This window comes from Centropristis striata, chromosome 22 (assembly GCF_030273125.1).
Source record: "Centropristis striata isolate RG_2023a ecotype Rhode Island chromosome 22, C.striata_1.0, whole genome shotgun sequence".
NCBI classification, from domain to species: domain Eukaryota; kingdom Metazoa; phylum Chordata; class Actinopteri; order Perciformes; family Serranidae; genus Centropristis; species Centropristis striata.
In genome coordinates this window covers 13,072,878-13,096,636 of record NC_081538.1, presented here as the reverse complement: position 1 = coordinate 13,096,636, position 23,759 = coordinate 13,072,878, and the positions used below count along the sequence as shown (strand labels likewise).

At 37.4% G+C, this 23,759-nt stretch overlaps 1 protein-coding gene across 1 annotated transcript; it reads left to right on the top strand.

The window, feature by feature from the left end:
- Positions 1–415: 415 nt before the first annotated feature.
- dera (deoxyribose-phosphate aldolase (putative)) lies at positions 416–21,894 on the top strand. The gene is made up of 9 exons (XM_059325834.1): positions 416–571; positions 4,508–4,605; positions 6,791–6,938; positions 9,085–9,180; positions 10,329–10,463; positions 14,423–14,551; positions 16,554–16,666; positions 19,208–19,357; positions 20,545–21,894. Exons 1-9 carry the CDS (start codon positions 541–543, stop codon positions 20,599–20,601), a joined length of 957 nt encoding a protein of 318 aa, XP_059181817.1. The 5' UTR covers positions 416–540; the 3' UTR covers positions 20,602–21,894.
- The last annotated feature ends 1,865 nt before the right edge of the window (positions 21,895–23,759 follow it).

The following is a 23,759-nucleotide window of genomic DNA, read 5'->3' as shown; positions in this document are numbered from 1 at the left end:
GATGACAGGATCACACACAATCACAAGATCACATTTATGTTGGTTTTTCTTTGTTTGTTTTTGGTTCAAAATGTTGATCCAGTAAGTCAGAATAAAAAATAAATTATTGTTACGTCAAATAGATGAGGTTGTGCTGAAAAAAAAAACAACAATATTTTTCAGTGGTGTATACAGGCAGGATGAAAAGAATTCAAAAACTCACAAAATAGCCCAAGACTCCATAGAGTTAATATACCATGACATGTCTATCTGTATACATACTTGTACATGATTCTTTGTCAATAAAATAATAAATAAATAAATAAATAAATAACTAACTAACTAACTAACTAACTAACTAAATAAATAAATAAATAAATGAATAAATAAATAAACGGCACAGGAAACACAGTGCAGTTGTTTTACTGCGGAGGGATTCCTTTTCCTGTTTGCTGTTCGTGGACCGGAAGTGGAGTGTTGACCTGTCACTGCCAGCGGTAGCTTCTGCTCTTATTTCAATATTTGAACGTGGATAATAAATCGTGTTACCTGTCCTTGGACATGTCGGCCAGGAACCCCGGAACCAAGCTCGGTAAGAACATGAGCTAAATGAAGCTAAAGCTAATGACGTTGAACTACATGTGTAACGTCAGTGTCGGTTCCTTTACAACATGTGGGCTTGACGTTTAGCTGTGTCTTCACCACAACTTTTCATTTTACCAGCATTATGTAACGTTTTATTAATAATTCATAAATAAATAACACCCTACCCCTTTTTATACTGTTTTGCGTTTTATAAAAAACAACAGTCAAGAACGGTAGCTAAGTTAAGTTAAGCGTGGTCCTAACTGCTTACAGTTTAATAAGTAACATTCAGAGGTAAGTGACCTGCTGAAGCTCTTATTGCTACTGCACACTGTAACACACACACACACACACACACACACACACACACACACACACACACACACATACTTCTAAAGACACTTAAAGAAAGACTATTTTCATTGTTACTCTAACATACCTTTGATGCACAACATGGATCTAAAGTGACCCGACTGAGTTTTTATTTTCTATATCTTTGCAATAAATTATTTTCATCATTTAGTATTGCAGGATTTCTTTAATGATCTTGTTTATGATCATCATACATCGTAATTTTTTGTTTTCATTTATGAAATTTTGAATAAAAAGCCTTTTTGTATCACTACGCTTCTAATGCACAACATGGGTCAAAAATGTCATTATGGGGTATTGTGTGTATAATTTTAAGGACAAATGAATTAAATTAATTTTTGAATAAGGCTGTAACATAACAAAATGTGGAAAAGTGAAGCGATGTGAATACCTTCCAGATATACTGTATGTGTGACAAAATGATACATAAACATGTTAAATATATTAAATATACGAGTGTTTGGCCCCTCTTACTGCTAAAGTAACTATTTTTAAACAAATTACTATTATTTTAGTATTAGGTAATTTAATTTAAATCAAATTTGGATGAATGAGTGATTTTTGACCCATGTGTGTAAAATTCATGTAATATTACAAAAACTATTTTTCTTCATAAAATATGAAAGGAAAAATGGATATAATGATCTGTTGTAATAAAAAAAGATATTCAAACAATACTTGGACTATTCAATCATAAAATAAATTGATTTTAAAAGATAGAGCAAAGAAACACACAGCCAGCATGAAATAATATGAGAAATGAATGTCGGTCATTTTGACCATGTTGTGCATCAAAGGGTTAAATATGATGTGATACCCGAAGCCTCTTCCTGGATGAAGGACCTGATTCTATTCCTTAAGTTGGAAAAGATAAAGTATAACATTAGAGGGGGCGTCCCGGTGGCTCACACTGGTAGAGCGCGTACCATGAAGGCCGTGTCCTTGCTGCAGCGGACCCGGGTTCGAATCCGGCCTGAGGTCCCTTTGCTGCATGTCTTCCCCTCTGTCTCCCCCTTTCTATCTGTCACTATCTAATAAAGCAGTAAAATGCCAAAAAAATTATCTTTAAAAAAAAAAAAAAGTGTAACATTAGAGGGTCGACCCAAAAATTCTATCTTATTTTGAGAAACTTACAGCCCTCCCACAAGATAAAAAAAAAAAAAAAAGGCAAATAGCCTATTTGTACTATCTTGATGTTCACTTTTTCTCTTATTGATTTATTTTTTATTTGCTTTTCATTTTTATTTTATTTATTTTAGTTTATCTTTATTTATTTTGTATTAAAGTATTATTTTAACCTTGTATACATTTTCATGCCTGTAACTTTTTTCTTATAACATTTGAGGTATGCTTCTCACTCACAAGTTTATTTTAATTATTTAATTTATTTATTTCATATTGACAGCGTGGGGGGTAGGGGTGGGCGATATGGCCCTAAAAGATTATCGCAATATTTCAGGGTATATTTGTGGTAACGATATTCTTGACGATATTACAAAATACTGAAAAATATATAGAAAATATGATTTTTTTTTAGTCTGTATAAATAAATAAAAAACATTCAACAAAAATTTAATAAAATTCAATCATAAATCTAAAAAAAAAATAGTGTAAAGTTGGCATTCCGTGGACTGGGATTAATAAAAGTAATTAAATCTTAAATATTAGATGCAAATCAAAACAGTTGCCAAATACAAAAAAATAGCTGAGTATTAGCAAATAATAATAAAACACAACAACAACTAGGGGAGTCTGAGGCATGCACCCTGGAGATTTTTTTTTCATAAAAGCCCAAATTTGGTGCCTCTCACACATTCTAATGCCACTATTCCATCATATATACTGATCTTAATCATTGCATTTTAATTAAATATTGTAAAGGAGAATAAAGGCTCTTAAGGGGAAACCCTTATGCCACAATGTCAAGAAGAAGGAATGTTGCCAATATCGCGATATGCATTTTTTTTACTCATAAAAAGAATATACCGGTATAATCGTGAATGATACGATATGGCACAACCTTAGTGGGGGGGAAAGAAAATAAGAAAAATGATGTTGGTTGAATATCTATGATCAATGTTCATTTCTTCAAATACAAAGATGTTAAAAAATATGATGTGATAATAGGTTTGATGTGACTAGAGTCAGCCAGTGACAGTGTAATTGAGAGCGCATGACAGTCAGCTTCTCCTGCTCAGCTGACTAGTTAAACCTCTATGTACCTCAGCTCAGTACATAACACCATGTCTGAAATGCTCTGATTAAAATGCGACATGGTTTTCACAAATCACCAGCTACCTTGACTTCTTTACATTGATCTAACACAAGTCTGACATGTTATTATGTCTCACTTCAGTAAGTAAAGTCAAAATATTTAACATTTTCACTCTTGTTTTCCACCATTCTCTGTCAAAGACTGACATGTGAAACATTAAATGTCAGCCTATCTATGCAGTATGCTGGATGACAGCTGACACAACATTCAAATCCCAGATTTTAATTTCTATGCACATATCATCTCCACGTGAATGTTGCGAGCAGCTATTTAAATGCCTAATGCATTAAAGAGATTTGACAGTCTTTAGGAAATCGTCCTGTTTGCCTTCAACATCTTGCAGAGTCACATGAGCAAATCGGTGACAGTTTTTTGTGTCCAGTAGAATGATGCGTCTGCAACAAGGTTACAATAGTTTTGGATTTGTCATTGGTTTTCGTTTTAATTTCGTTGTGATTTTTTGTTTTCAAATTCAGTTAGCTTTAATTCGTTTTTAGAGTGAATTTGCTAGTTTTAATTCGTTTTTTCATCCATCCATCCATCGATTTTCCTCCGCTTATCCAAGGCCGGGTTGCAGGGGCAGCAGGCTAAGCAGACTAAGCAGGGCATTCCAGACTTTTGAAAACGCTTAGTTGTAGTTTAGTTTTTATTAGTTTTAGTTTTGTTGTAATGGGCTATGTGTTTGGTGCCAGATTCAAAGAGGTCATAATAAATTTTGCCTTTATTTCCTTTGGTTTATCCATCTCAGCCCCAATAAGTTTATTGTCATAAAACCAGATAGATGAAAGAATTTCATATCAACCAAAAAACGATTTACGTATGAAAAAAGTTGACAAAGACGAAAACGAAGGACATTTTCACGATAATTTTAGTTAGTTTTAGTTAGTTTAATAACCACAAAATACAGTTTCAGTTAGTTATGGTTTTATTTAAAAACTCATTTTTATTTTTATTTCAGTTAACGAAAACGTTTTTTCAATTCTAGTTTTTGTTAACTATAATAACCTTGGTCTGCAATACATGAAGCATAGCTTAGCACAAAGATTGAAAGAAGGGGGATCAAAAGTGAAAAGAATTACACTTACAGAAGCTCCTATCTGATTTACACATTGTAAGTTGTATATTTGTGTACTGTGTGTATGTGTCTATATTGGCTGCACCAAGATGGAAAATATTTTTTGTCGTCTGACCAAAATTCCCAAAATGCTGATGGAATACTATTACAAAGCTGCATACCGTAAGGTTGGTATATTTCTGATTTTTTTCCCTTCTACTTACTCTGCTCATGGGCATCAGACTTGGAGAGGATATCCAAAGTGAGAGTAAATACTCAGGCTGTGCTGAAGAGAGCCCAGCAAATTCAAGGACAGAAGACCCCCAAGAAACAGTGGCAGGTACAGTCTCTCCTTTCTCTTATGTCCAGTGTGTGTTACATAGATGTAGTCACCATGAAGGCACCCTCTGATTGATGGATTCCAGTTTTGAAGCCTGGAGTTCAGCATTTTGGCTGTTGCTGTCTTGGTTTATGGCAGGATCTAGGGCTGCACGATTAATCAAATTTTAATCGTGATCACGATTTTGGCCACCACGATTAATTTAACCTGATCGTTGGCGATATTTTTTTATTTTAAAATGTGGCTCTCCTGCATAACTAATCAAGCACTTTCTACACCAGAAGTCCACCAACCACCAGGGGGCGTGGCCGTTTTTCTCCCCTGAAAAAAGCCTGGTTGCTGATTGGATAGAACGCTAAGCAGGATGTGACGTAGTACTGGACGGCACAACAATACACGCCATTTGTAAAAGCCGGCGATGCAGTGTTGCCAACTTAGCAACTTTGTTGCTATATTTAGCGACTTTTCAGACCCCCTTAGCGACTATTTAAAAAAAAAAACGACTGGCGACAAATCTGTCAACTTTTTCTGGTTTTACTGGAGACTCCTTCTTACTCTAAACTGGGGAAATCCCCAGTCGAAGTGTCACAGTCCTCCTGCAGCAGTCTTTCCCATCTGCAGAGCCGGAGGGGATGTTAACCCCTTCACGTCCAGTCTGCAAATTGCTAGTAGGCTAACAGTTAGCTCTGTAGCAGTACAGTGTGTATGTGCTGCTGCTGCAGGAGGTGTTCACTTAGCGATCTCTGTTTGTTACAACTAGCACCAGACACTGTGCACACTCTTAAAAACTGTTCCTATTGTTTATTTAAAAGTAGAGGCAATAAAAATACAGATGCTTTCCCTAACATGATGAAGAATTATGATTAATAATCGTGATTACAATATTGATTACAATATTGATCAAAATAATCGTGATTATCATTTTGGCCATAATCGTGCAGCCCTAGCTGGTGCCATATTGTGATCGGGAGCTAGTATATTGCAATGACGTCCAACTTACGACCTGTGGGCAAAATGTGGCCATTTTCTGATTCACAGTGGGGATTTATTTGTACTTTGAATAATAAGGTGCCAAAAATTAATGTTGCCAGGGGAGGAACCCTGACAAAGGCCCAAATGCCTCAATTCCTACAAATGTTATTCATTTTTCTTCTTGTATCTGTAAATCATAAAATAGCCCTACTTTATAGTCTATTTAACTCTAAATGGGACCATAATTTACAAAATGAACAACATGCTGTAATTAAGAAGACTTGAAACTAACGATTAAGACCATAAACTTATAAAGAGAATGTTAACTAAAGGTAATGAATCAAGTGAGAAGTAGGCACATTTTCCCATTGACTTTTATACAAACTGACTTCTATTTGCAACCAGTGGAGTCGCCCCCTATTGGACATTTGAAAGAATGCAGGTTAAAGGCAGTTCTGCAGTGGCTTTACTTTTCAGTCCAGTCCATACTACTTTTAAAGACAATTACAAATATGCATTTATATGCCTCTGTACATGTTTGTTAATGTTTTTAATTTCTCTCTATTCTGTGCAAATGTGGTCAGAAAACAGCTGTAATAAGGACTGGGTGGTATGTTTGAAAGAATTCTGTCATAGTTCATGTGATTTTTGGTATGGCAGTTTTGATCTATAGTAAACTTGATGGAAAATCAAGAACTCCTCTCCCCATAGATAAAATAATCTGACAGGAATGTTTGCATGTTTTTTTGGCTGAAATTTTTGACCACAATTGTCTTTTACAGCGGTCTCATACTAGGGCTGGGCGATATATCGATATAAAAGACATATCGATATATCTTTTTATGTGATATGGAATTAGACTATTTCGCATTTATCGATATAGTTCAGATTTGCACTGTAATCTTTGCTCCAGGCAAGCTGCAGCTTGTATTTAAGAACTTTTTTTTATCTAAATGTGCACCTTATGGAGCTTTGATTTAAAAAAAAAAAAAAAAAAAAAAAAAAAGAAGTATTGACAATGCAACAAACACCTAATAGTTGATTAATTGACGTTGACTCATCATATAAATTATTTTATCATCAATCCTATAGATAATATGAGAGAAGAGATGTTTGACAAAGTATCTGACAGCAGTGAGAATGAGCTTTGTAGTTGTCAGACTATTTGCACTGATGTTTAGTGCAATTTCTGTGTTCTGTGTTTGTCCTGCAGGCTGCCTGGCTGCTAAAGGCTGTCACATGTATCGACCTGACAACTCTTGCTGGAGATGATACACCGTCCAACGTCCATCGGCTGTGTCTGAAAGCCATCCAGCCGGTCCGATATGACTTGCTCAAGAGGATTGATATGCACGACAAAGGTCTGCTTCCAGGAACACCACATATAGACCACTACGACTGTCCCACCACTGTAAACGTACTGTTACGGCCACAATTCAAAGAAGACAAATCATGAAAAGTCATGTCAAAAATCCTGATCCAAATATCCTAAATATATACACTTTACTATGTTATAAAACCGAGAAAAGCATACAATTGTTTTTGTTTGAGAAATTTTAACGATTGGTCAACTAGAATGGCACTGTGAAAAAAGTGATGCATTCACATGCTCCTCATATGGCCCCATTTTCTGAGTTGAGAAGTTGTTCTTCTGACTTTGGTATGTTCAGGAAATTGAAGTCGTAATGTGGAAAACATTGTATTTCATTGCTCAGAGCATTTTTAAAAATAGTCGAAAGTTGTTCAACAGCATTTTTAGACTGTTTCGTGACTTAATAACCAATAAAAAATACGGACATAATTCAACACAAAAATTGAAAGCTCATTGAACTTTTAATTCTGAAGAAAATTGTGACATTGTAATTGGAATGTGAAAGAATATTAAAATATCCCAAATAAATAAAATACAGCCACACAGCCAAATAATAACAAAAATAATTATAATAATAATACATTTAATTTAGAGGCTCCTTTCATGTCACCCAAGGTCACCTTACAAAGTATACAAAACACTAATTGAAATGGACTCTATAGCTCTTTTAACAAAAACTGCACTTAAATATTAAACATTTGGCTCGGGTACAGAGTCATTAATTCCTTGACAGTTCCTCAACAATTAGGATCTTTGTTAACTTCAGCATAGTATTTTCCGTGCATTCTTGGGTGCTTGAACAAAACACAGTCAGTACGTTTACATGACACTTGAAAAAAAGAATTATTGCCTTTAATCTGATAATAACTGGACAACTGAAGTGCATGTAAACGTGTCATCCAAGAAAGCCGGTTGCATTAACCGCCCGTACATTAGCCGCCCGCACATTAACTGCTCGCACATTAGCCGCTCGCATTAGCCAGTCGCACATTAGCCGCTCGTACATTAGCCGCTCACATTTGCCGCTCGCACATTAACCACTCGCACATTAGCCGGTTGCACATTAGCTGCTCGCATTAGCCGCTCCCATTAGCTGGTCACATTAGCCGGTCAGTAGGCTCTGCATGCTCCACCCCCCCGTTGGCATATGACCCCGGAACAAAAACATCCAAGAAGGCCGGTTGCATTAGCCGGTCTCACATTAGCCGTTCGCACATTAGCCGGTCACATTAGACGGCCGCAGGTAGCAATGGCAGAAGTTCTATTAGACGCCAATATCGATTTTTAAGCATAGCTTGATAAAACTGCATGTAAACGCACTGAGTCTTATAAAAGTCGGTTGTCTGCTATTGTTTTGGCATCATGGTGGCTAAAATCTTGGTGACATTCTTATATATAGCAAACATACATGTAAACACTAGGGGCCATATCATGTAATACAGTATATAGACAAGACCAGGCTAATTTTTGCTAAGCTCGATAAGTCAATATTGTAGGTATTGTGACAGGCCTATTTGCAGTTCTTATGCAATATGGTTATTGATAAAACAAATTCTGAACATCAATCTAACATTTAATTTTGTCTATGTTGCTGTGTAATTTATTTATTTATTTGTAACTTCGTACATGACTTGGTCAACTGACCAAGTCATGTACGAAGATTTTCACCAACTTTCTGAGTTGTTGTTCAGAGGGGGGAGGGGACAATTAGGTGAATTTTAAATAAACCAAACCAAAAACATAACCTTCTTGGTGGAGGCAATACTTATCTAAAATGTTTGCCATTCAATATTCCTCTCCGTTAATTGTTTCAGCTATACAAAACATAACGTAAAACAGGTTATTTGGGTTTTATTTCCATAGTCTATCCTTTCTATCAGTAACAACATTGGACTCACAAAGCTAAAAGCTGTGGGAAAACAGGACATTGGTACAAAGAGACCAAGCAGTCAGATGATCAGACATGTTGTGGAGGTTACAGGGTTAATCAAAGTTATTTGGGTGAGACAATCAATGAAAGTGGACAGTAGGCTTTCACATTCACACTGCAGCCTGTTCTGCTGAATTTAACCTGCAGAGGGCGCCTCAGACCACTAATGTTTCCTCACTGCTGTGCTTCCTGTGTTGTGTGTCAGGAGTGACTACAGCAGCAGTGTGTGTGTATCCGTCTCGTGTGGCGGATGCTGTCAAATCACTAAAAGCAGCAAACTCCAGCCTCCCTGTTGCCTCAGGTAAGTCACTGAATAACACCCACAGTAACTGTTTACTGGAGGAATGACAGAGATGATGCACTGCAAAAAAGGTGTGTCTGAAAACAAGATAAAAACATTAAATCTGAGGGAAATGATCTTGCTGCATGGACAGATAATTTCACTTATTAAATCTGGAAATAAGCATGTTGAACGCTTAAAATAAGAAATGAACTCTAAAAAAAAAAGATAAATTAAAGTTGCAAGCAGTGATGAACTGGCGCGAGCAGAGTGACCTGACAATTATTTGTTTCTTACCAAGATAAAACACGTTTTGTGTCTTGTTTTGGTGGGGTTTTTTTTGTCTTTTTGTGTCTTTTTGTGTGTGTGGTGATTTTACGTCTTTTGTGTCTTTTTTGTCTTTTTTGGTGTTTTTTTAGTCTTTTCATGTCTTTTTTGGGATTTTACGTCTTTTGTTTCTTTTTCGGTCATTTTGTCTATTTGTGTCTTTTTTGTGTTGTTTTTGTGTCTTTTTTGTGTGTCTTTTTTTGGTCATTTTCTGTCGTTTTACATTTTCCTTTGGTCACAAAAGGACCAAAAAAAAAATGTACAAAAGAGATCAAATTAAAGCTGCAAGCAGTGATGAACTGGCCCGAGCAGAGTGCACTGACAAGTATTTGTTTCTTACCAAGATTAAAAAAACTTTTTGTGTCCTTTTTTTGTGTTTTTTTGGTCATTTTGTGTCGTTTTACATCTTCTTTTGGTCACAAAATGACCAAAAAAGACAAAATGTACAAAAGAGATCAAATTAAAACTGTGATTTTACGTGTTTTGTGTCTCTTTTTGGTGTGTTTTTTTGTCTTTAAATGTATTTTTTGTGATTTTATGTCTTTTTGTTTCTTTTTTTGGTCATTTTATGTCTTTTTGTGTCTTTTTACATCTTCTTTTGGTCATTTTGTGACCAAAAAAGACAAAAAAATGTACAAAAGAAATCAAATTAAAGCTGCAAGCAGCGATGAACTGGCCAGAGCAGAGAGCACTGACAGTTATTTGTTTCTTACCAAGATAAAAAACGTTTTGTGTGCAGCAAGATCATTTCCCTCAGATTTAGTGTTTTTATCTTGTTTTTAGACACACCTTTTTTGCAGTGAGCTTGGATGTGTGTGACTGTGTGTTGTCTCTTCTCCCAGTGGCCACTGGTTTCCCAGCAGGTCAGACACCACTGGAGACCCGCCTGCAGGAAGTCCGCCTGGCAGTTGCCGATGGTGCCACAGAGATCGACATCGTCATCAACAGGACGCTGGCCCTCACTGGACAGTGGGAAGGTACGCTGAGGTCACATGAGGAGAGAGAGACAATCCAATCCATTTTATTCATAGAGCACAATTTTAGCAAACACAAGGTTTCCAAAGTGCTCCACAACAATAAATAGTAGGGCCGGGACTCGATTAAAAAAAATGAATCTAATTAATTAGAGGCTTTGTAATTAATTAATCGAAATGAATCGCATTTTAATCGCATATAAATATTTGACCTGAGAACAGTGAGAAGTAATTTTTTTCACATGGATTTTTAGTATACCATTGAATAATGACTGAATACATAAGCTAAAGCAACAAAAATATTTTTATTTTTTTTAAGTCCAACAGACCAGTGCACTTTTTGCCATTAAGTGTAGCAATAGCATATTTAGAAATATAGTACATTTCAGAAATTCAGGTAGCCTATAGGTAGGTAGACCTTCTGTAAACTATAATACTTTGTTTTTTTTAAAGTAAAACACAATACTTTCAAGTACATTCAGAACATCGGAAACCCTGACTATTACAAAACATCTCTCTGTTGCTTCAACAGACTTCGTTGATTTACCAACAGCTGGTTTAAAAAAATCTAATTAATTTCAGTCCATCCGTTGTTTTTTTGTAACAAAATGTCCCATCATCCACGGGGCCAACCAAAGCGCTCTCATCAGCTTCTTCCTTCATGTTCATTGTGGTTTGTTGTTGTCTGAACTCATGAACGCTAGCTGGTGCTCCAGTATAATCGGTCTGCCTGAAACTCATCCAGTGAGAAACGTTCCGCGGTGCAAAAATACGTGCGATTAAAATGAGTCAATTTTTTTAACGCGTTAATTTTTGTGTAATTAATTTATCTTAATTAACACGTTAAATTCCCGGCCCTAATAAATAGATAACACAATACAAAGAGATGTAGAAAACAATAGAACAGTAAAATACAATAACATAAAATAAATTAAAAATAGAATACAATAAATAAAATGTATACACATAAAAACATAAAATCATCACTCTACATGGTGTCAAAAGCCAACGAGAAGAGGAGAGTTTTAACCCATTTAGGCCTAAAACGCATGGTAAAAAATGCCTGTAAAACCTATGGATGTTAACCCATAAGAACCCACGGTGACACCCTGTAAAAAACACTTTAACTCTTCTAGAATCTCCCATATTCAGCTTTATGCTTCACCTTAACTCATTAAATCCCTAAGTGACGTATACTCAACACCCTGGTGTGGTGGTCATGTGACTGTGACAGGAAGTGACTTCTCCAAAATGTGGCTGTGACTGGAAACAGAAATGTGGAAAAAGTAGCTAATTTCAAAAAGCGTATTTTTTGTTACTAGGCTAAGTTTAAACCCATTTAACAATTCTAATCCGTTAATAAGGTGTCCTTTATTGCATTTAACTTGTTCTGACCATATTTCCTGAACAAATTAAAGTCACAATTTTTATATATATTATGGAGATGCAAACAAAAAGGCAAATGGTTATTTGTTTTTATTTATTATTGATTTATTCTTATTTTGTTACTTGAAGCAAAGAAAAAGGCAAATTTGTTTCTGTAAGCAGAAAATGTGTCTAGTTTTCTTATTTTAAAATAAGAAATATCATAAATATAAATACCATAAACGCCCAATGTGGCATATATGTCACATCACAGATCTTTGACATTTAGGGGTAGAATTAAAAAAAAAAAAAAAAAAGTGTTCTATGTGGTCCACTTGTTCTGTTGTATATCCTCCATAATTTACTTGAAGGATTACTGGGTCTGGGTTCTTATGGGTTAAAATAAGCCCCTAAAACCTGAAGTTTTGCTGTAAATTCAACAGAAGTGTCAACGCTTCCTACTAAATAATCGATTTTTCAGCCTCTGTAGCAGATAGAAATGAAATTCAAAAAGTATTTGAGAGCTTATAGCTGTTATATCTGAGCTCACTCCGCTATAGTCGTCTTCCTCCATAATTTCAAAGTTCTGGAAAAGTCCCATGTTGCATTGCGACACTTTCATTGGCCAAAAGACCGAAAATAGGTGGAAAAAACTACAAATACTACAAAACGACATATCTGCTTTTAAATGATTTTAAAATGAATCCTAAAATGAACGGGCAGCCAGTGAAGCTTAAACAGGTGAAATGTGCTCATACTTTCAGTTTCAGTTTAAAGACGTACAGCAGCATTTTGTATCAGAGACAGAAAAACATTTTTAGCACAGGTCACTGTGACTGTGTCCTGTAGGTCCACAAGAGACATTTTGTTTCACTTTTAATTTGTCATTTTATGCCAATGACCTATCATAAGAGAAGTAAATGAAAACTACCAAAAGATTTTTAACTTTAGGTCCTTTTACTTGTTTTTCTCAGGGCTTTGGACTGTATCACATGCTCTTTATCAGTAGATAACATTTCTGGTCATGTAACTGTAGAGCAGTGGTTCTAAACCTTTTTTCAGTGATTTTCCCCTGTGAAATATATTTTCAGCTAAGTACCCCCTGACCAGGGCAAAGCATTGTTGGTTGGAAAAAAAAAACAGAGCGCTGTGCCATCAGTGTCTGATTTATTAAACCTTGGAACGGATAAACACATACAAAATTTTGAAAAAAACCCCCAACTATTTCAAACATTTTAAATGTTAATAATCCGTGACTAAATGTATTGCAAATATTTCTCATCACTAAAATGTAGAGATTGAAACTAATGCGGTAAAAACAGTGAGCATATAACCATTTAAAACTATAACTGCTACGCTTCAACCATGACTCCATCTTTGAGTTTTCAAGTGATTGACAGGTGATGCCAGGTGGCATATGACAGGTTGGGTCCAACCATCCTGGTATGGGGGACACTCTGGGTTTTTAGGATCAGGAAATTGAATAGCCTACTGAATTTAAAATTAATTTTATGAACTTCTACTTATATTTTCCTAAAATATTTAGGATTTTTGCATGGATGCTACTTTTTAAATGTATATTTTAAAATCTCACGTACCCCCTGGAGTGCCTTCACTTACCCCCAGGGGTACACGTACCCCCATTTAAGAACCACTGCTGTAGATGTTCAAACTTTTTAGGACTCGATGATTAAAATGTATAAGTTTAGCCTGGCCGTTTCTGTTCATTCTCCACTTTGGAAACGGTAGTTAACAAATACAATATTGACTCAAGGTCCAATTACTTGCCTGTTCTGGAGCTATCGATCACTTCATACAGAATGATCTTCATCAGCAGATGAAGTAAATATAAGAAAGTGGAGAATGATTTGTTAACCTGTTTTCAAGGTTGCAAGAATTGGGAAGATAAGAAAATAAAAAGGTCTGCACTTTTGCACACCTGTAGATCGCTACAGAACAAAAGACTCCCAGTCACCCTCCTCTTCATATGTAGGTTGAGAGATTTAAAAGGATTTTTTGAAGTGAGGTTGTATGAAGTACTTACCTACGGTCTGCATGTTCCCAGTTTGGAGAACCAGACCAGGCAGGAAATTAATGAATGTATTGCTGCAGACGGGGACTGCAAATAGAGTATTTTAAAGAAAGGCCCACCCTAAAAATATTATACCGGTTAATGTCTACAATATATTTAGAATATGTCCACCGATTTTTGTTGCTATCCACAGCCGTTTCATTTGGCACTACTTTTTCCTAAACCCTAGAACTCCCATGTTCCTACGCATAAGCCCACTGATAGGCTTTGCACACTGCCACAGATCAGCTGTTTTGGAAAGAATAAGGTAGAGTTCTACAGTTGCCAAAAGTTTCCTTCCTGTGTCATCGTAGTTTGAAATAAAAAAAGAGGTTGAATTTCTAGCACTGAATATTTATGCATTGAAAGTATGTATCTGAATGTTTTTCAACGTTAAAAATTCAACCTCAAAAAATTCAACCGCAAAAAATTCAGTGAGCCTTTTGCTCACATTTTTGACCATGAATATAGCAGAGATGGATAGATAGATAAAGCATGTTTGCTAAGTGTTTCCTTGCCCCTGCAGCCATGTATGATGAGATCCGTCAGTTTCGGGAGGCCTGTGGTGAAGCCCACATGAAGACCATCCTGGCTATTGGAGAGCTGGGCACCTTTACCAATGTCTACAAGGCCAGCCTGGTGGCCATGATGGCTGGTAAGTCTTACTACAACTTAATAATAAGTGGTTATAAACAGGCTCGGTGGTAAACATCACACTCATGTGCTGACCAGCTGAGCTAGACCAGAGAATATTTGTCACGCAGATCTCTGGTACTGTTTGGCTCCCATTATTCTCTGTAATATTAGTTTAAAGTGGTGTAACAGAGCCCCAGTGTATTTTATGGAGAGCGAGCAATGCGCCGTGTTTGCTCTGATTTACTTGGCATGCAGTTAAAACACCAGACATAATTCTGTTTTAAAGAAAACTCAACTCCTGGCATTTGCTACTGCTGTTCATCCATTGTGTTGGAATAATGAGTTACAGGCAAACAAGCCTTTAAAGGTGTCATCTTTTGCTGTGTGGTGGATGTGTTTCCTCCTGTGGATGTGTTTCCTGCTGTGGAAGAGTGGTTGATGTGGAATATGTGGGGGTGGGGGACATGATTCACCTGGCGTCAGCTTCACATTCACATTATTGTGGATGTCCAAAAGATAATAAATGTCCATTCTGTTTGAAACATAAGACATTCATTAAATACAAATCATTAAAAGTGACCACTGGATTCTGTGGTTGCCCCCATTGCCACATCATTTGTTGATTTTGAGTTTTATTCATGCAACGTGACTCACTTCCTGTTCCTCCTCCGTCAGCAGCTGGAGGTAAAGTTTGTCCTCAGGCTAATGGATTTCTATGGTGATCTTAAATGTCACCAATAACTGTGATGCAGTTAATGTTATCAGTGGCTGAGATGGCTCATAGAGGGACAACCCACACAGCTCACTATATTTAATTACCTCCATCTTTTCACTCCTGTTACCGCTGGCTTTTTGCACACACCACCATATAAACAGTGCTATGAAAAGACAGACTGCACCCCTGAAGAAGCTTCTATTACCTACAGTCCTTTCTTTATGTGATCACATCGCGTTGATGTTTATGTGGCACTAAAGAGGCGTTAAAAGTCTAAGTGAGTAAAAGCTGAAGGCCCAGTGTAATTCCTGCAGTCGTCCCGCTTGTGGCGCTGCTGCGTAGCTTTTTCTTTTCAAACTTGATGAGTGGAGCTCTCCCTTTCTCTCTCTTTCCCTCTCACACACACATTGATACACACATACACACACAATATGCTTAACTAGCCATCACATAATAAGCCGATTACAGAACCAAATTGTCAGGGGCTCTGATAGAGATCATTATTAAAATGCATTGCTTTTGTCGCCACACTCGCTCCTTAATCTCCCCTTGTTCCTATGAATTGCGTATGAGATTCCTGAAATTGAATGATAATTTCACCTATTAATCTCTGATGCAGGCTATTTTACTCCGCCGTTCCCCCGCCAGTATCCCCCTGCCCACGCAAATGAATAGAGCTTCATTACCGCCACCCGCATTTAATAACCGTTATCCATTATCTGGTAATTAAGACTCCCCATAACGAATCTTAAGGATTATGCCAGTTTGAGGAAGAGGGGAGAGAGGCTGAAAGAAAGACCTGACTGGAAAAATACATAGAACATGTCTTTAATGAACTGGAAAATGTTCATCTTGTTCTGTTCAGTAATGAACAGTCATTATACACCAGGGAGGCAGAAGGGATGATTTTTTTTTTCTTTCCTGCAGCCCGCAGTTTGTGGGTAATCTATTAAAAAGTGTCATTTCATCTTCTATTTTTATCAGGAAAGCTGATAAAACATAATTGGCTGTGAAGGAATGGAAAGAAAAATGAAGGATTTTATTGATGAGCGTGCAGCTGCCCTCTGTTAGCCATCATCGGCAGCATATGTTCTTGTCTGGCCAGGCCAGACTGTTAGAGTAATGCCCTGTCCAGCGTCGAGCTGCTGCTCCGCTCCAGCCGCTCGCCTCACGCCCAATCTTCCTGTACGGGTTTGAATGTGGAGCGGCTGAATAGAAAACAGAGTGAGAGATAAGCGCTGAGTGCAACATGACAGCATCATGCTCCACTCAAGACCAAATGTCACCTTTTTTTTATCCCTGACAGGTTCTGACTTCATCAAGACGTCAACAGGAAAGGAGTCTGTCAACGCCACTTACCCTGTCGCCATAGTGATGGTGAGGGCCATCCGTGACTACTTCTTGTCTACAGGCCACAAGGTACACTACTTACTTCTGCTTCTGTGTAGCTCCTGAAGATTTCCTCTTGTTTTAGTTTATTAGTTCCTTCAGCCACCTACTTTAATAATAACTAGGACTGAACCAAATATAATTTGTAACATTTTATTGTGGTTTTCAAATGATGTCGAGATGTTTTATAATGTCCTCACCCCAAAATAAAATCCTCAATTTGAATAAGGTGACACCAGCAGCTGGAGGCCCACACCGTTTTGCTGGGCCTGCTGGAGAAAAGGGGGGCACAAGGGAACTAGAACCAGGACTGAGTGGGGCAGACTGTCAATAGCCGTGTTTCCTTTAGCGGGAAGAGTGGCCACCGGGAAAGTCTCAGGCCATGCCCTCTCAAATGTCTGCTCACTCTGCGTGTCTCCATTACAAAAAGGCTCAGGAGGTGACGTATGGTTTTCGATCGTCGCATAATCGCTTAGTGACAGTTTCAACCGTGATCACATATGCAATGGATTAAACACGGGTGACGAAACTGTAGCCGCCGTCGCTAACTGTGCACAACGTCAGCAGCTGATCATAAACAAAGCAGCATGGCTAATTATGCACAGCGTCTCCTCTGATCATAAACATAGTGATTAACATCATTAACTGTGCACAGTGTGTCTGGTGAGATCACTAAGTGAACACCTCCTGCAGCAGCAGCACATACACACTGTACTGCTACAGAGCTAACTGTTAGCCTGTTAGCAATTTGCAGACTGGACGCTAAGGGGTTAACATCCCCTCCGGCTCTGCAGCTGGGAGAGACTGCTGCAGGAGGACTGTGCTGCCTTAACTCGTTCTTACTCCTCTTAATGAGCCGCCGGCCAAAAGTCTCCAATAACACCAGAAAAAGTCGCTGGAAAGCTATTTTGAAAAATAGCCCCTCTGAAAAGTTGCTAAGTTGGCAACACAGCTTCACCGGCTTTTACAAATGGAGTGTGTTGTTATGGCGTCGAGTACTACGTCACATCCTGCTTAGCGATCTATCCAATCAGTAACCAGGCTGTTTTCAGGGGAGAAAAACGGCCCTGCTGTTCTACAGGGACGAAAAAAGTCCCGACAAAAGTCAGCTCAGGACGGCTCATATTCATATTAGGGGCGTTTCGGCGAGTGAGACCTGCCTCATTCCGGGTATTGGGCGGTAGTGGAAACAGCCTTAGAGACTGTCCTGCTGCAGTGTAATTAGAGGTTTTCTCATAGAGGTCTGGTGCTTGTGAAAACACTCCCTTTTGTCCACAGGTGCTGCCAAACTCAACAACTGTAGCTGCTTTAATAAGTTATTTTTAATGAATTCAGCTTTCTTCAATAAATCTAATTCATCAGTTATGGCACTGTTAGATTGCTGCAGACTGCCCACCAATACAAGTGGATGCCTTCCTTTGTGTGTGACAGTGAACATGTTGTTTTTGAAAGGCCAAATGGGACATGCTGTTTATATGACCTGTATCAAATGTGGAATAATGGTGATATCAGAGGTTGCGTTAGACTTCTCTGTTGTCAAGATGAACAGAGACGGCAACCTTGCGATAACTTTTTATTAATTCCAACACAACAATGCGTAAAAATAATTATTAGAAAAAAGGTGAAACAAGCTCGTCCATCGCCCACCACACCAATCCCACTTTTTCCATAGTGATTATCAACACTATCACAATTACTGTGCTTTTAAAGAAACTTTGGACACCAAGCTGGCATGACATTTTGCTATTGAGCGCTACTAGCTAATGGCAGTTAGACTATACAGTAAATCATTTATATGCGCACCAAAGTTATAATAGTTTTGGATTTTTCATTAGTTTTAGTTTTAATTTCGTTGTGAATTTTTTCAAATTAATTTAGTTTTAATTCGTTTTTAGAGTGAGTTTGCTAGTTTTAGTTTAGTTTTTAGTTTTTGTAAATGCTTAGTTTTAGCTTTTTTGTAATGGGGTATTTGTTGGGTGTGAGATTCAAAGAGGTCATAATAAATTTTGCCTTTATTTCCTTTTGCTTATCCATCTTAGCCCCATTAAAGTTATTAACTCTTACAGTTCCAGGTGTTTGGAATTTTGGAGACATCCCACTCTCAATAAACATATTTACCAATGTGTTGCATGTTCCAATAGAAACACTGGATTATGTATGAAAAAAGTTGACAAAGACGAAAATGAAGGACATTTTCACTATAATTTTAGTTAGTTTTAGTTAGTTTTGTAACCACACAATACAGTTTCAGTTAGTTATCGCTTTTTCAGTTAACGAAAATGTTCTTTCAATTCTGGTTTTTGTTATTTTGTTAGTTTTCGATAACTATAATAACCTTGTATAAAACACACCCGAGCGAACTGGCTTCTACATATTACCGTTGTGTAGAAAGATGTTTTTTGTCCCAGTGTTCTGGTTTCAACGTGTTTAATATGCAGACAAAATGAAACAAAAAATATTTTGGCAGGCCTAAATTCCATGATTTTTTTTTTTCATTTTACATGTATAATCATGCCTCAAGTAAAGTGTGTGTCCTGTGATAAAAGTGAGTGTGTGTGTGTGTTCCCTCAGGTGGGCTTCAAGCCAGCAGGGGGGATCCGGACAGCCCAGGAGTCTCTGGTGTGGCTCTCTCTGATCAAAGAGGAGCTGGGCAACGACTGGCTCAGCCCGCTGCTGTTCCGCCTGGGAGCCAGCAGCCTGTTGGCTGACATCGAGAGGCAGGTGGGAACTCAACACACACACACACACACACACGCGCACACACGCACACACACACACACACACGCACACGCACACACACATTCTTGTACTTCTATCTTTTTGAGGGCCCTCATTGTAATAATGAATTCCCTTGCAAGATTATAATAGTTTTGAAATTTTCTTTAGTTTTAGTTTTAATTTTTTTGTGTATTTTTGTTTTTAAATTCAGTTAGTTTTAATGAGTTTTTAGAGTGAGTTTGCTAGTTTTAGTTTAGTATTATTTTTTTTAAATGTTTAGTTTAAGTTTAGTTTTTGTTAGTTGTAGTTTTTTGTAATGGGGTATTTGTTGTGTGGGAGATTAAAAGCGGTCACAGTAAATTTTGCCTTTATTTCCTTTGGCTTATCCATCTTCATTATGTATGAAAAAAGTTGCCAAAGACAAAAACGAAGGACATTTCCACTATAATTTTAGTTAGTTTTGTAACCACACAATACAGTTTCAGTTAATTATCATTATCATGTAACCTTTAACCCTTAAAACAAAGTCTGAAATCTCAAAAAGACTTTAAGGAAGTGAAGACCAGCCGAAATGTCCTCACTTAAAAACGTGTTCTGGTCCTCACTATGTATGAAGTACAAGAACACACACACACACACACACACACACCAAGGTTATTATAGTTAGCGAAAACTTACAAAATAATGAAAACTAGAATTAAAAAAACATTTTCATTAACCAAAATAAAAATAAAAACGAGAGTTTTAAAAAAACGATCCTTCGTTTTCGTCTTTGTCAACTTTTTTCATACGTAAACCTTTTTAGTTGATATGAAATCTATTTCATCTATCTGGTTTTATGACTTAATAAACTTATTGGGGCTGAGATGGATCAGACAAAGGAAATAAAGGAAACATTTATTGTGACTTTTTTTAATCTAGCACCCAACAAATACCCCATTACAAAAAAAGCTAAAACTAATAAAAAACTAAACCAAAACTAAACATTTTTAAAAAATAAAAACTGATTAAAATAGCAAACTCACTCTAAAAACTAATTAAAACTAACTGAATTTGAAAACAAATATTTAAACTAAAACTAATGAAAAATCCAAAACTATTATAACCTTGACACACGCTGACACAGACACTTTCATACCTTACTTTTATGCATATAAGTGAGTTTTGTCATTTGTTCTGTGTTTGTACAGATCTACCATCATGTGACGGGACAGTATGCAGCCTATCACGAGCTGCCTATGGCCTAAAGCTGTGGACTTCCTGTTTGAACGACCAATCAGAACCTCAGACTCACCACATAGCCCTTTAAATTTTCTTCCACGCTCATGTTGGGTGCTCTGCCTGAAGACTGGGACCAATGTTTGTGACACAGAGGAAACTGCTTATTCTCATCATTATTATTATTATTATTATCATCTAATAGTGTAGTCAGTATACTAACAGAGATTAACAGGTGAATAAACTTTTTAATGTGGTGAGTTCAACTTAACTTGAAACTCATTGATTCAGAGTTTATAAAATAATATTTATCAATTTAGTTTTCTCCCTCTAATCCTAAAAGTCTTTAATGTTAAAGGGATAGTTTAGATCTTTTGAAGTGAGGTTATATGAGGTACTTACCCACTACATGATTGTCTGCACGTTCCAAGTTTGGAGAACCAGACGTGCGCTCCAGGAAAGGAAATTAATAAATATATTGCTGCAGGCGAAGACTGCAACAAAATGTATTATAACCATAACCAACAAAGGTCCACCTTAAAAATGTTATACCCGTTTATGTGTACACTATATTTAGAAAAAGGCCACAGATTTTTGCTGCTATCCACAGCCGTTTCATTTGGCAGTACTTTTTCTCAACGTAGAGCGTCCATGTCCCTATGCATAATACACACATAAAGGGGTATAACATTTATAGGGTGGGCCTTTGTTTAGTTGGTTAAAATACGTTTTGTAACGGTTCCCATCTGCAGCAATACATTCATTCATTTCCTGCCAGGAGTGTCTGGTTCTCTAAACAGGGAACGTGCAGACCATCATGTACTGCAGGTAACACACTGTTTGTTGGTAAGAACCTCATTCAACCCCACTTCAAAAAATCTGAACTATCCTTTTATCTCTTGTCCTTGCTGATCTTTTACAAAATGGAAACTTAGCTGACTGTTCTCACGGCTTTTTATAATCCCAAAACACAGAATCGTATTGCAATTATCACTCGAATACATGTCGTATGCAGAAAAATAATGCAACCCAGAATGAGGGCTGGGCGATATGGACCAAAAGTCATATCCCGATATATTTAGGCTGAATATCGATATACGATATATATCCCGATATTTCTATCACAAAGTGAGAGCAAATGTTCAGAGTCAAATCTGACATGTCACAAGTAGTTTTATTGAAACTGTTTATTTAAGTGAACATAAATACTGAATAACAACAGGAGTACCTTTTTAAAAAAAAAAAAAAAAAAATCATAGCTTCATAAAGCGCACATGGAGCAAGGATCACCCTGCCAATTTGAACTATATCGATATATGCGATATGGACTAATTCCATATCACATTTGAAAATCAATATATCGCCCAGCCCTACCCAGAATACTTTTCACGTTGATTATAAAAACTGTTAATAAAAACAAACAAACATTGCAACTGAATGTAATTCAGACTTCAGTTATTTGTTTTTGGCTTGTTTTTTTTGTTGGTTTGTCAGCAGGATTATGGGAAAACTACTGGTGGACTGGTGTAACATGGGCCAAGAAAGTTCCCATAGTCCTCCACTTAGAAGTGTGGTTTTTCTTCTGTTTATGTCCCCTTAAATATCTGACATTAGGGCTGTTTCCACTACAGCCCAACACCCGGAATGAGGCGGGTCTCACTCGCTGAAATGCCCCTAGGGTCATCTAAAGGTCAACCGGAGCGGTCTTTTGTCGGGACTTTTTAACGTCCCTATAGAAGAGCAGTGCTGTTTTTTCCCCCTTAAAAAAGCCTGGTTGCTGATTGGATAGATCACTAAGCGGGATGTGATGTAGTACTCGACATCACAACAACACGCGTCATTTGTAAAAGCCAGCGAAGCATACATACATATTGCTATATGTAGTGACTTTTCAGCCCCTTAGCAAGTATTTTTCAAGAAAGCAACTGGCGACAAATCCAGCGACTTTTTCTGGTGTTATTGGAGACTTTTGGAGACTCGTTCTTACTTGTTGCCAGCCCCCGCAGCTCGTTAAGAAGAGTAAGAACGAGTCGAAGCGGCACAGTCCTCCTGCAGCAGTCTCTCCCAGCTGCAGTCACAGAGCCAGCGTCCAGTGTGCAAATTGCTAACAGGCTAACAGTTAGCTCTGTAGCAGTACAGTGTGTATGTGCTGCTGCTGCAGGAGGTGTTCACTTAGCGATCTCTGTTTGTTTACAACAAGCACCAGACACTCTGTGCACAGTTAGAGATGCCGGTTAATTCACCATAACGATGTTTATGATCAGCTGCTGACCTTGTGTACAGTTAGCGACGGCGGCCACCGTTGGGTCTTCCGCGTTTAATCCATTACGTATGTGATGTCACGGTCGAAACTATCGCTAAGCGATTACGCGACGATTCGAAAAACCAAACGTCACCTCCAGAGTCTCTAAATCCCTCTGGGGGCCTTTTTGTAATGGAGACACACAGAGTGAGCGGACATTTGAGAGGGCGTGGTCTGAGACTTCCCTTCCCCCTAGTGGACACACGACTTTTGATTAACTGACATGTTACTGTGCAACGTTTTTCACTATAGAGGTGTTTTCACATCCCTCTACTGAAGGGGGAGATGTCTGTGCACTTCACTACAATCTGAGATTCAAATGTACGCTGGACAAGTTAGACTAATTACATCACTGCTACAAAAAGCCAATCAAAAGCCGTAAAAGAAACCTGAACCCCCCCACCCAGACTTTTTAGGACAGAGAGCTAAAACACACTGTAATATCCTAGCAGATATTATTGTATGTTTCACAACAACTGATGCTGTGTCAGCTAGGATCCAGAATTTCTCAGTAAGAAGGAAGATTAGATGTGCTTAACTCCTTCTTAAAGTTCTTCCTTTACTTTTTATGTCGGAATACCATTTTAAATAAAATCAAATTTAAGCCAGTCTATCCTTTAATTGTTGGATGATAATTAGGGCTGGGCGATATATAAATCGATATAAAAGATATATCGATATATATTTTTAATTGTGATATGGAATTAGACCATATTGCATATATCAATATAGTTAAAATGTTTTCTTTCTTTATATATTAATTTATTTTGAATGGGGCTTGTTTGTGCTTGCATCTCTTGATATGAAAATAGCACAGGCAACTGCTGTGGTACTTCTGACTTGACGCACCTTCTACTACAGCTCTCCTCCCTCTTTGGCACAGCG